The sequence below is a fragment of the Mauremys reevesii genome, linkage group 6 (genome assembly GCF_016161935.1).
Source record: "Mauremys reevesii isolate NIE-2019 linkage group 6, ASM1616193v1, whole genome shotgun sequence".
NCBI classification, from domain to species: domain Eukaryota; kingdom Metazoa; phylum Chordata; order Testudines; family Geoemydidae; genus Mauremys; species Mauremys reevesii.
The window spans coordinates 40077859-40092498 of NC_052628.1; the positions used below are offsets into that span (position 1 = coordinate 40077859).

Here is a 14640-nt window from a genome sequence, read left to right on the forward strand (position 1 = left end):
GCAGAAGCTTGGTTCTGCGGCAACCAAGCTTCCCCCCCTCTCCCGCTTCTTCCCCCAGCGTGGTTCTTTCCTGCCCCACCCCCTCTCCTTCCCTGCACCAATCAGCTGATGGCCCTAGCGAGGGAGAGGGGGGAAGAGCAACAGCGTGCCGGCAGTTCCCTGGAGGAGACAGAGAGAGGTAGGACGGAGCCATAGGGAAAGGGGTGGAACAGGGCATATGCCTTCCAGCCCCCTGCCCTGAGCGGCTCAGGGCAGGGGGCTGGGAGCACCCCTACGAGCCGAGCACCCCAGCCCTCTGCCCTGACCCGCCCACACACTCAGTATTCTGCCCTGCAGCCCCCATACCCCCCAGCCCTCTGCCCTGACCCTTGAACCCCCCCACACACCCAGCCTTCTGCCCTGAACCCCTCCCACCCCAACACACACCCAGCCCTCTGCCCTGACCCCCCCCCACACACACTCAGCCTTCTGCCATGCACCCCCGCCACCCAGCCCTTTGCCCTGACCCTTGAAACCCCTGCACCCAGGTCTGGGGTCCTGGCCGCAGGCCCTGCTCAGCCTGCTGCTGGCCTAGGTGAACAGAACCCCAGGCCAGCAGCAAGCTGAGCAGGCTGGCGGCGTAAGATCAGCATTTTAATTTAATTTTAAATGATGCTTCTTAAACATTTTGAAAACCTTGTTTACTTTACATACAATAGTTTAGTTATATAATATAGACTTATAGAAAGAGACCTTCTAAAAATGTTAAAATGTATTACCGGCACGCGAAACCTTAAATTAGAGTGAATAAATGAAGACTTGGCACACCACTTCTGAAAGGTTGCCGACCCCTGCATTAAGCTGTGCCCTATCAGTGCGGGAGGACTGCATGAGCTCAGAAAACATGTCATCGCGAGTGCGTTTTTTTTCGCCTTCTAATCTGCAATAACCTCATGGACAGAGATGATGGCGGGGGGGGGGAAACATTCTACGCTCTATGATTCTGGGGGGACTGCATTGTCACTTGTGCTGCTGAGTTCGCCACGCTGACCAAACAGGAAATGAAATTCAAAAGTTCCCAGGGCTTTTCCTGTGTACCTGGTTAGTGCATCTGAGTTCAAAGTGATGTCCAGAGTGGTCACAATGGAGCACTCTGAGATAGCTCCCAGAGACCAATACCGTTAATTTGCATCCGCACTACTCCAAATTCAACCCAGCAAAGTCGATTTTAGTGCTACTCCCCTCTCCGGGGAGGAGTACAGAAGTCGATTTTAAAAGCCCTTTAGGTCGACGGAACGGGGTGGGTTTTGTGGATGCATTCATTTTTAAATCGACCTAATGTGGCTAAATTCGACCTAACCCCATAGTGTAGACCAGGTCTAAGAAAACTTCATGTGAAACAAACTGAATGCCTATATCATCACAGTAATGTTTTTATTGATGTGCAAGACCTTAGGCACATTAGGGAAAACAAAGGATGAAACTACAGCTAGAGTTGAAAATAAATGTCTAAGGAAAATCATGTCGCTTAAGAGGGCAGACTTGGTAAACCATTGACCCTCAGTAGGATTAGTCAGAAAAGATTGAAGTGGTGGATACTATATTCTTCAGTGGCAGGGAAAGGTAGAGGAAAAATATGGTGAGAACTAAATAAGTCAAGAATAAGAGAAACCAGAAGAGAGATTTGCTAAGGTGACGATGATGTTGGAGGAAGGGGAAGAATTGTGTTCAGGACTAATTGGAAAATTCTGGTGCTAGGTGGATAGGAGAAGGTATGAAACATTAATTGCAGACACATCAACTGGAGAGTGACAGAGGTACCCAGATGCTGATTGTTACTCTCACACAGTATCAGGCCATAGGAAATTCTACCTTACAACAATGCATTGTCCTAATATTTCAATAATAATATTACAATAACTACACTCAAATTAGAAAGCCTTACAGCAAACTACTCAGAACTGAACCCTGTTATAGTCTTGGTCACCACAACATCCTCTGGTAAAGTTGCCTGTGCGTTATGTGAAGAAATACTTCATTCTGTTTGTTTTAAAAGCAACAAGATCATAAGACAAAAAGGGGAATATCTTTCCCTGCCCTCTCTCTGGGGTGTTCCATTGTTATGCTGGCCTCTGAGTGCAGTCCTTCCCCTAACAGTCCATTAGTATGGTTGCTATAGGAAGGAGCGCAGCCTTCCACTCAGGAGAAGCCTTCTTCCCAGCAGCATCTTATCTCCCCTCCCCTCTCACTAGGAGGGCTTTTTTTTTTTTTAAATGTCACTGCGAGCCCTTAACTGGCCTCAAGTGTGTCTAGTTAACCTGAGGTAACCCTTGTTAAGCTCAAAGGGAACAGGTCTCTACCATTCTAGGGCTGATATATCTTCCCTCCACCACTCTGGTATACCTCTCAGGACTGACTTTGTCACAATACTAATTGTAACTTTGATATGATCAGTCCAAAAATGCTAGTCCTGCTGTAGCTGCTCCTGTACACTTAGCATTGCCCAAAAATATAGGAAGACATGGCCTTTCCCTGAGGTGCTTAAAATCTTGTTTGGAATAAGATTCAATGATTGAGTATGGCAAACAAAAGGAGCGATGGGGTAGGAAGGGACAAGAAGGGTAATAGAAAACAAAGGTGTTGCAACATAAGGTTCTAGTAGGGTGACCAGACAGCAAGTGTGAAAAATCGGGACGGGGGGGGTGGTGGTAATAGGAGCCTATAGAAGAAAAAGACCCAAAAATCGGGACTGTCCCAATAAAATCAAGACATCTGGTCACCCTACATTCTAGACCATTTGAAAGTTTTAATAAATCAAATGTCACTAAACCTAATCACCACTGATTGTTTTGTTTTTTTAATAGGCATCAGAAAAGAGAGAATGTTTAGGAGAGAGAAGGGGAGAGGAGTGGCCTTGAGGTTAAATTTTGAGTGTTCCTTCTATGAGTTTCAGTGGCATAGAAGACAGTGCAGAGATATTTGTGGGAGAAATGTGCTCAAAGCTTGCATTGTTGATGGAGAAAAGAAGATGGGGAGGGGATTAAGAGGCAACCCATGCAGACAGGGAGAAGCAGAGTTGTGCAGTGTTTTGAAGGTAAGGACAAAAATCTTAAATATGATCTGGTGGACAATAAGACAGGATGTCATGGTCAGAGTAACAGGGCAAGAAGAGATTCTTGGCAGCTGCATTTTTTATGGACTGGAGAGGGGCAATATGGGAGGAGGCCAGAGGGAAAGAGGTCACAGTCGTCATGATATGAGATAATATATAATTACAATTAGCATTTGTGACATATTGAATCTATAAAGCACTTGACAAACATTGATCTTTACAATACCCATTACATTTATAATACAATGTAATATAGGTGCCGGTCCATGGGAACACTGATTTTAACTATGAATGGAGATATACAAGCAAGTGTCTAGCAAAGCATGGAAATTGTACTGTGGCAGTTATATTTCCTGGATTTCTTAGAAGCCTTCTAATTTTTGGAAGGCCCTCCCCATTCTCTCTTAATTTTTACCATTGTATTTGTTTCATGATGGAAATTTGTGCGCACATGCAACTTGCCAGAAGACGACATAAGATATATACTGAATGGAGTAGCAGTAGATCATGATGACCTTTAATTGTAAATATGCACCTGGCAGGTCATATATAGCTATAATCACCTCAAACTACAAAGAGTGTTTGTAATGCACAGTAAAATGAGTCTGCTAGTAGTTAGTTAATCCAATGGCCTAGCTGAAATAAATGTAGCTGTTCTCTCAGGTTTCCAGTTTATTTTTCAGATTTCTTGGTTTGGATCAGCTCACACAGAATTCAGTTTGAACCTCCTACAGGCATTAATTTGATACGAATAACTTTAATCTTCACAATAGATAGTACCATAACGTGTTCTGATAGCTCCATAAAACTGCTCTTTTTGGCCAGTTTTCATACAAGTCCTTACTCTGGTGCAGGTTTAAAGAAAAAAATAAAGAGGAACAATCATCCCAAAACTATTGCTATCACAAGGCAACATTGCCCACAAAATAATGTTTCTTCACCTATCTAGAATAAGTGATAAAGTACCTGTTGCGGTGAAATCTGGGACAACATAAGTGATCTGTGGAGATTCTCCTGCTTCATTATAGGCAGAAATATTAAACCGATAATAAGCCATGGAGAGATTCAGATGCAGTCTTCTCTCGGTTATGCTGATGCGTTCGGGTTGATCATTGCAACTGTTGGGTATTCTTTCAATATTAACATAGTATCCAATGACATTCCTGCTTTGTGTTATCTAATAGAAAAAGATTATCACTGAACAATCAGATATCAATCCCCTTCTTAATAAAATTAGAACAGTTACAAAAAATTGCAAGCCACAAAACAAACATGAAATTATGTATAAACAAATCTTCGCTGTCTTTGCACATTGATTGTCAAAAGGAGATAAATTTAGTGCCGTGATTGGGGATTTAGGAAATGATTTAACAAAGCACTTAAGCATGTTCTTGGGACTTAAGCATTTGCTTAAAATTATTTAAATATATAGCACATAATTGTGTGCTTAAATGCTTTGCTTAATTGGGTTCTGCAAAATACGTCATGGAAATCAGTGCAGAGAAAACCAAGCTGATGACAAACAAACATGATGGGATCAGCTCACATATGACTGTCAGTGGACAAGAGCTGGAGATAGTGAAACAGTTCAAGTATTTGGGGGCAATCATCACTGATGAAGGATCAAAGGGAGAAATTCTGTCAAGAACTGTGCAAGCAGCAGCAGCAGTGGGAAAGCTAAAGCCAATTTGGAGAAATAAGAACATCTGCCTGGAATCCAAACTGAAACTGCTGTATGCACTGGTCATCTCCATTTTTCTGTATATGTGTGAGACATGGACCCTTATGGCAGAACTTGAATGGAAATTAAAGGTAGTAAAGATGAGATACTTCCATAAAATCCTGGGCATCTTGTACTTTGACTATGTCACTAATGAAGAGGTCTGCAATATCATCACCCAATGCGCTGGGTCATATGAAGACCTCCTGATGACCATGAAGAAGCGCAAGCTGAAGAGGTACAGCCATGTAACAAGATCATCTGGCCTATAGCCAAGATCATCCTCCAAGGGACAGTAGAGGGGAAGAGAAGAAGAGATAGACAGAAGAAGAGATGGACTGACAACATAAAAGAGTAGACAGGAATGGACTTCACAGAGACTCAAGCACTGACACACAATCATCAGGGGTGGAGGCAATAGGCTGATTGATCATCAGTGATGGTGCCCCAATGACCAATGTGGTTATGGGAGTGATGATGATGATGAATTGGGTTCTTACCTGTGCAAATCCAATAAACGTCAATGAGGATGAAGCCGCTAAAACACTTTGTATGCTGCACTCAGAATGTGCCCCAAATTATTAGGAGCCTGGAGGTCAGTGAGAGTTAGGTGCTTAACTGCCATGTATGCCTTTGAAAATCTTAATCCCCTAGATTCGATAGGGCATTTTGAACTATCTTGTGAGGAGGAGGGGACTGGTAATTAAACTGCTACAGCAGAAAGGTGTCCTTGCCTACTGATATTAAGGTTGTTTAGTATGGTAACAGAGCAGAGCAATCCTCAAAAGAAAAAGGTGAGCACTGACCAAGGCAAATGCATTTTAAGTATCCATATACTAGTACTAGATACTATAGTTTTGTGTCACAAACTGATCTCTGCTCCAATGCTGTGTAAATAGCCGTGGCAGGAGCTTCTGCATTTTTTCTTAACATTTTATAATTATTAAAGACTCAGAAGCACATCCCAGTTACTCTTACACTATTGTGCATCTTTAAAGTCATTAGGCTCCAAGTCAGGAAAGCGCTTAAGTGCATCCCTATTGAGTTGAATGGGACTAAAGTGCACAAAAGGCCTTCAATTTTAAAGAAGATGGGATCAGATGAAACAATTACATAAGATGTAACTCAAGCTCTCAGTCTAAAGATGATTTCTTCCTTCAGTTTGATATTGGAATTAGTATATACGATTTACAACATTACTGTAAAAGGAATAATTTTATTTCTAGTTTAGATTCATCACCTGCTGGTAAGAGGGGTAACTTCCTAAGAAGTTTCTTTTTTTTTCAGCAGATTGCTGCAAAATGTCCCTTTGATAGATCACTTCACATACAGATATGGGTGTCTTTGTTGATTCTGACTTTGATTTAGAATTGGAAGCCCTCTTTTTCCCTCAGGTTTTAGATAGAGAGTCTTTACATGAAGACCACAGGCCTTGAAGTCTATAATAGCTCCTTGCTCCTCAAAAATGTCTTGCTAGCCCCCTGGCAGTGAACTCAAGGTTGTCAGATTTACTGCCCTCACATTTTTTATGTGCTCACTTTGTCAGGAAACCTTCACAGCATTAATTCAGCAAAAATGGCTGATGTACAGGAGTCAGTCAATTGATGATTATGATGTCCATTGTGGAAGAAGAGACGCTTCCAGATTTCAGCTTCTGAACTTTTAATGGCATTATGGTGAATATGCAGCACTCTGCACGGTGAATAGAGCACTCTTTTTGTCAGCAACAGTCTCATAACCTATGCTGTATCTAGATTTTTGAATAAATAAACTTGGAAGTTGCTTTCAGAATTCCTAGAGTGGGGATCCTTCAAAAGCTGTAGTCCCATTTGAGAATAAGATGACACCTTATGAATATGTGAGACAAAGAGAGTCTCTTAGCTCTACGGCCTCAAGTGTCTCTGCCTAATGGAATCTTTCAAGGTGGAGGATGATTGTGAGAGAGAGACTTGAAAATTCAGCTCCTACAAATACTTAGTGTAGAATGGAAAGATGCTTCATTTAGGCCAACGTCCAGAGTTCAAATGTTGCTGCATCAATCATTTTGTAAAGGGGTCTTGCTCACTCTTCTCTAAGACCATGATTGTACAAATTTTTTTATATATATATATATATATATATATATATATATATATATATATATATATATCTCTCTAAAGTGCTAGGAATTGCTGATGCAAAGGTGCACAACATCGCAATACTCAAATATAGTTTTGCTTGCATAGAATATTTGTTGACATTTCAATATAATGAACGAAATCCCCCGTTTCACCCAAAATGATTAACTTTTTTGCTATATCCATAATAATAACAAATACATTACCTGCCACTGAAGAAAAACATTTATTCTTCCTGGAGAGATTTCTATGGTTTCATTAGCTGAAATTGTTGGCTTGTCAATCAGCTCTAGTGAAGAGAAGGATGGGGAAACCCAAACTCATAATTTGATTTTAATATTTTCCAGTCTATAAATACTACATAACTTTATGCAACAACTGATTTATACCAATCACCAGAACAACCAAATGAAATGCCACGTACTATGAGGGACTAAAATCTCTTTGCTCCAAACACAAACGCAGTGGTGAGCCTCACTGGGTCTGCATCTGAGCTGAATAACATATGAAGATGTACTGTTTAAATCGGAGACAGTCACATTGACAGCATCGTTTGCTGTGGGCACCTGCAAACAAACAAATTTTAAACAATATTTGGCATCATTAAACTAAAGTCCCCTTTTAATAATTTTATACTCTGTAATCATTACTCTCCTTTCTAAGAGGCCAGTTCTTTCAATGGAAGTTAAGGGTACTCACCAATATACAGGAGTCACTAAGGCCCAGATCCACAAAGAGATGTAGGTATTGCAATGCTAAACATCATGGCACCTAACTTTTAGGCAGTTAGAAAATCACAGGAACAACACTGTGATCCACAAAAGCCTGAGTTAGGCACCCGGGCTCCCTGTATAACAAATGGGGAAGAAAGGTGCCTTAGAATGCAAGCCACAAAAGCCAGCACACAAGGCAGGGAGCCACTTAAGCTAGCCAATGGGAGATGCCATCAAGAGGGCAGTGTCCTAAGATCCATCTCTCTCTCTCTCTCAGAGGCTGCAGGAAGACACCTATCTCTGCCAGTAATCCATGAACAGGAACTGCTCTCCTGGAGTCAGGTGGCTTAGGTGTCTAAGTTGTTTGTTCTGGGACAGAGTTAGAAGCCTGACTTGTCCCTCACAAAATGGCTGGAGGAGGTAGTGTCCAATGGTTAGATCACTCACCTGGGATATGGGCATTTCAGGTTCCATTTTCCCCTCTGCCTGAGTGGGGCAGAGGATTTAAACAGGGTTCTCCACCTCTCAGGAAAATGCTCTACCCACTGAGCTATGGTATATTCTGACATAGGGCTTCCTACTTTCTTCTGGTTAAAGTGTTCTCCTGTGTATAACTAACTAGTGATTGGAACAGGGGGACTGGACCCTAAATTATAGAAACATTCATTCTCTCTCTTTCTGGCCCAATGACTACTAAGGTATTTATTCACAGTGGAACAATCATTGGGCCAGAGAGAGAGAAAATGAATGACTGTATAGTTCAGTGGTGAGGTCATCCACCTGGGAGGTCCCAGGATCCAGTTTCCCAGCTCCAACAGGATGCCAGATATTGCATGGGATCTGATCCAGTAGGCAGCATCTGAGCATGCCTATTGGATTGGGCCCTGTGCATGACTAAGGAGGAGCACCTATCTTCCCCCGGTTTGCAGATCGGTCTGGGGCATAGGCAGGAGATAGGCATTCAGATACTTCAAGTGAGGTAGCATTGTGTATGCTCAGAGTCAGAGACATAGGCACCGAGAGTACTTGAGTTAGTGTAGACACCTAGGGGGTTTGGTGGGAGTTCTGGGGATTGCAGTGGAGCATAAGTCTGGGACTTACGCACCTAAGCACTCTGAGGGATTGGGCCCTAACAGAACTATTAGACACTCAAGGCATGTACTATGGTCCCATTTCAGGAAAGTATCCTGATTCAAGAAGGGTACTTAGGCACATGTTTAAAGTTAAGCTTGTGCTTATGTCCCATTGACTTCAGTGGGACTCAAGCATGTACTGAAAGTGAAGCATAAGCTTTTGTGACTAGGGATGGATTTAAGCACAAGCTTAGGAACTTTACTGAGTTAGGGCTCAAAAGAGCTAGAAGATGAGGTAAAATGAAGTATTAGAAATACACATTGGGCTCAAAAATTTTCAAAACTGCATGCACATACTTAGTGCCTCAATGCTCATTTGTACAATCACAGTGATCACATAGGCAATGTACATAGTTGGCAGAGATGCACTTTTGAAAATTTGGGCCTAAAAGTCTCCTTACAGTTTTTATTGCCATGAAAATATTTGTGATAATTATAAATAAAAGCAATTAGGTGGCTAGCTCTTGTTCTAGTGCTAAGACAGTAAGCAGAAGCATTTTTAGGAGACAATATTTTGTTTTGTAACTTATTTCTATTAATAAAGTTGATTTGGGGGAAAATACAGAATCATGGAAAGATTTAGAGACTTTCCACTTTCTTTGGGGTTGAAGCTGAGGCACATGGAAGAGGTGAGATAATATATTCAAAGCCCTCAAGCCACATGTGCAACTGAGATTGAGTTGTGAATGCTCAAAATGCTAAGCTAGCTTTTGCACTGGCACTGAAAATGCCTTGTGTATCTGATTTCTTGAGCACCTGTTTAAAAATGTAATATGTGTCTAAGAGGTGGGGTTTAAGCATGAGCAGAGGGTGCAACATTTGGCACTTTTTTGTCAAGCTGAAATTAGCCATTAACAATGTAGGGTCAGAGCGTCGGCTGATGTAATTTACCAGGGCTTCATTAATGTCAACAGAGCTATTCTGATTGACACTAGCTCAGGATCTGTCCCACAGCTTGGGACATCTTAACAGAACTTAACAGAACTTAAATGGTGGTTAACAGGAAGTATTTTTTTTGTCTTGTCAGAACAGTGCTGTGTATCATAGAACCAGTAATATTCAGCTGAATCTTTTAAATTGATATCAATCTTCACATACTCACCAATATCCACTGTGAGGATGTTGAACATGCTTCTTTATATTGCAGTTCATATTGCATAGACTTTTTTGGTGCGTCCCACTTAATTATTAATCTGTTTGATAACTGGTGAGCACTTATGGAGTGTATAGCACACTTCTCTAAAATGAACAATGCAGAAGCCGTAAACACACACACACACACAGCAGGAAACCAATGATAAACATATTTTTTTTCTCCCTTCTCTTTGTTCAGTACTAAATATGTCGATTTTTAAATCTTCAGAATCCAGAAAGAATTCATTAGTGAAATTTTGCAGTATGAGACAAAGGCCCAGTTCTTTCACATTTACTCAGTGAAGGTAAAATCTTTCTCTGCGGACAGTCCTGTTGATTTCAATGAGAATTTCTGGTATCAGATACCATTCAAAGTCAGCATACGTGGCACAATCCTCAAATCAGAATGTCTATAGCACCAGCAATAATGCTGTTTAAAAAGACTATCCTGAACTCTAATTGCTTCTGTATTTTTTGGGTATGTCAGAGGTGTAATTTCAAGTACAATTTCTTTTTCTCTAAGGTTAGGGCTACACTTGGAGCTGGGAGTGTGATTCCAGCTCCAGGAGAAGTACCTGAGCTAGCTAGCACACTAAAAATAGAATGTAGTTGCAGTAGTGGGAAGGGTTAGCTGCCCAGGCTACATATCTAGCATCTCTGACAGGCATGAACTCGGCACCTCCCACCACTCTCACTGTCAGGGCTACAGTCTATTTTTAGTGTGCTAGCTCGTTGAGAGCTAGCATGGGTGTCTCTTCGAGCTGAGAATCCTCTCTCCAGCTCAAAGTGTAGACATAACCTAACACATGTAAAGTGACCAAAGGCCCCCAACAGAGGCTAGAGTAGCAGCTGTGGAATGGTTCTGGTAGGGTGCTGCAGTAGTGAGGACTCTGTTCTCACTCCCACCTCCAATCCCATGTCTCCTAGAAGAGCCCGTGACCAAAGTTACTCTCGGTCTTTGGGCAGCACTTGAGGATTAGAGCAATACTTGGATACTATGGTGAATTGCACTATAAATACCTAATCAGAAGAATAGGACTTGATATCTCATTTGTAACCAGGTGGTATCCTTTTATAGAAAATTACTGTGTAACTAACTTAAGTATGTCTACACTGAATTGTGAACCCAGGTTTGTGGGACCCAGGCTTGGTTTCCAAGCCTACACCTGAGCATGCACACTGCATTGTAAACCTGTGCTTACAATTGCTGGGCCCAGGTCTCAGCTATGCTAAAGTGTCCATACTGCACTACACAGACTGATTGACTTGGGTCTATGGCTTGAGCTGTGTCCACACTGCAATGGCAGGGCTTGGACCACAGTCACAGTGGGACTCTGGTTCTGACCGAGCCCTATAGCAGGGTCGTAGGACCCAGGTCCTGAGTGTTTGCTGATCCAAGTCAGACTGATTTGTGTGAAAATGGAAGGGGGACTTGAGCTCCAACCTGAATCAGACTTGGTCTTACCCAATGGGTAGGTCTACACTGCCCCCTCCCCAAAAAATAAGCCACTGTAGCGAGACTCAGAACCTGGGTCTACAGAGTTGTGCAGGCACTACATTACAAATAGCAGTATAGATGTTCCCACTGGGAGTGTGAAACCCAGCAAGGAGGGTGGGTCTCTAAGCCTGAGCAAGAATGTCTACACTGCCATTTTTAAGCACTGTAGTGTGAGCACTGTGAGCCAGAGGCTGTAGATCTGACCTCACACTCACTGCCATGGCTTGCCCCCCTCCCCCCGCTTTTAAGTGTAGACATACCCTTAGTGGCCCAAGAAACAGACCAAAACCTGGAAAAGGACTCAACACGCAGAGATTCTAACTATATAGAGTTCCTTAAACACAGGCTGTGGAACCAGCCACCTCTTCAGAAAGCCAGCAAACAAAATAAGAGCCTAAGTAGTGTGTGTGTGTGTATTGATGAATATGTTTCTGGATATTGCTCCTTTACAGTCTCGCAAACACTCCAGGTGTGAAATCCTTCCCACATTTACATCACTAGACTGGGGATTTCACCCCAGAGGTCCAAATTATGGTTTAAATATTTGATTTGGTTGTAAGAAGTGTATACTAAGAGTTACAATTTAGCAAATAAATCCATACTTCAGTAAAATTATACTGTAGTTTTAGCTAAACTATTGCATCTTAGATGCTGTGGTCATACAAATAATGAACCATATTAGAGGCACTGTACCTGCCTTGTTGAGTATAGTGGAGATGTTCTTTGTTTTCACAGAGCTCTCATGGGAGTAATTTGCTGATACCCAAATAATTACAGAACGATTCATGTAAAGGAATTTTCGTTCTATTGTGATGGACGTTGATGCTGTAGTTCTTTCAAAACATCTCGGGATTTTATCCCTTGAGATAAAGAGCATTAAAATAAACATTATTGAACTATAACTTATTAAAGCAGCAATATGACAACTGGTGAATTGGTGGGGCAGTTAGAACACACACAACAACTTTAAAAGGCAATCTCAAAGGTGTAGACTTGTATTAATTTTGGTGGAATATATGGGCCCAAAGACTTAGGGGTGTTGACATGACCCTGTTATTGTCCAATATTAAACAATTTTAAATAAAGTTCAGGCTTGGAATTCAGTCACCTCAGCCTGCTTAGTACCATGGCAAAGAGATTTAAAAAAAATTAAACCTGTTACCAAAGATACAAAAATAAAAGTTAAAGCATTTGAATTTGTAACAAAGTAATAAGGCTTATATTTTAATAATATCCTTTGTTCCCTTTCCCTTTAACTGTAGAGCATTTTCATAAAGAAAAACCACTTGTTTGATAGTCTTTTAGATGGTATTAAAGATGGTGATAATTGTCCTTTTTTGGGAAAGAGAAATTTAGTTGAGATGGGCTGGAGCAGGTGTTGTTGCTATTAATGTCCAATCCCATTTCCTAGAAAACAAAACAAGACAACCTCATACAAATGGGGAAAAAAGAAAACAGCAAAGACAGAAAATGCAGCTTCTGTCTTTGGTGCTCATTTTTCCTTGTAATCTCACTGCTGAAAAAAATTCAGGCAAGGCACACTATCAGCCACTCCAAGACCTGGCAAACTTGTACCAGCGCTGGGCAGTTTAGGACATTGCTTTTAACTATCACTTTGGGTTTGTTGCAGTTTAGGCTGGCTAACCCAGCCTCTTATTAGGGTGACCAGGTGTCCGGTTTTCGGAACACCAGGTCGAAAAGGGACCCTTGTGATTCTGGTCAGCGCTGCCAACTGGGCCGTTAAAAGTCTGGTTGGCGGTGCTGAGGAGCTAAGGTAGGCTAGTCCTTACCTGTCCTGGCTCTGTGCTGCACCCCAGAAGCAGACAGCAGATCCGGCTCCTAGGCGAGGGGCCACAGGGCTCCATGCACTGCCCCCATCCCAAGCACCGGCTCCGCACTCACATTGGCCGGGAACCACAGCCAATAAGAGCTACGGGGGGCAGTGCCTGTGGGTGAGAGCAGTGCGCAGAGCCGCCTGCCACACCTCTGCCCAGGAGCCAGACCTGCTGGCTGCTTCCAGGGTGCAGTGTGGAGTCAGGACAGGCACGAAGCCTGCCTTAGTCATCCCACTGCACAGCTAACCAGGAGCTGCCTGAGGTAAGCCCACACTTCAACACCGAGCCCCTACCCCAGCCCTGAGACCCCCCACAACCCGGAGCTCCTTCCTGCATCCCAAACTCCTCATTCCCAGAGCCTGCACTCGCAGATGGAACCCTCACCTCCCCTGCACACCAACTTCTTGCCCCAGTCCAGAGCCCCCTCCCACATCCTGAACCCATTTGCCCAACCCACCAGCCTGGATCCCCTTCTGCACCCCAAACCCTCATCCCTGGCCCCACCCCAGAGCCTGCACCCCAATATGGAGCCCTCACCCCCCCTGCACTCAACCCCCTGCCCCAGCCTAGAGCTCCCTCACAGACCCTGATCCCTTCTGCCCCACCCCCCAGCCTGGAGCCCCCTTCTGCACCTCAAACCCCTGCCTCAACCCACAGCCCCCTCCTGCACTCTCAACCCCTCATCCCTTCCCCAACCCCAGAGCCTGCACCCCCAAAGAGAGCTCTCACCCCCTCCCACACCCCAGCCAGTGACAGTGAGTGAGGGTGGGGGAGAGCGAGCCTCCAAGGGAGGGGGAATGTAGTGCCTGCGGGGGCAGGGCCTTGGAGTAGGAGTGGGGCGGGGGCATGGCCTCAGGGAAGGGGCAGAGCTAGAGTGTTTGGTTTTGTGTGATTAGAAAGTTGGCAGCCCTAACTCTTATTAAACAGAAGGCAAAAGGAGAAGGCTAGGAAAGAGTCAAAAATACGGTAGGGAAGGAAAAAGGACACACGGGAGGGAGTGACAAAGTTTCACACCCCAGATGCTGTTTGGAATTTAGCCAGAACTGGTGGGAGTGTCATCTGGGTCTCTCTTTCTGGTCAGGACATCTCTCAAGATTAGGATGAAAAAGACCCAATCGTGTCACAGTGGATCTCGTAATCCCAGGAGACCACGGGTGGTCAAAAATGATGGAGAAACTTGCTTCTTCCTGTTTTTTCATCTTTCATTCATTTCTAGCTTTCCCCAACAAATCTTTTTGAGGAATCCAAAAAGTAGTAATGGGCAGAATAGCCCACCCCCTCATTATTCTGTTAGGCCTCACTTCCAACACACTAATTTTGGTTCATTAATTTCTGGTCCCACACTTTTCTTGATTACCAGATATGATCTTAACACAGCTCTAGAATTATATCAGTAGGC

At 43.2% G+C, this 14640-nt stretch overlaps 1 protein-coding gene across 5 annotated transcripts in view; it reads right to left on the bottom strand.

Annotated features, from left to right (window-relative positions):
• The window catches only part of LOC120408026 (interleukin-6 receptor subunit beta-like), a 49829-nt gene that overhangs the window by 19884 nt on the left and 15305 nt on the right, over positions 1–14640 (bottom strand). For all 5 annotated transcript variants that reach the window (XM_039544508.1, XM_039544510.1, XM_039544511.1 and 2 more), the window contains 5 exons: positions 12100–12266; positions 9877–10013; positions 7353–7494; positions 7135–7217; positions 4058–4268 (listed from right to left, as the gene is read on the bottom strand). In XM_039544508.1, coding sequence (XP_039400442.1) covers positions 4058–4268; positions 7135–7217; positions 7353–7494; positions 9877–10013; positions 12100–12266 — 740 coding nt within the window. The remainder of the gene's footprint in view (positions 1–4057; positions 4269–7134; positions 7218–7352; positions 7495–9876; positions 10014–12099; positions 12267–14640) is intronic.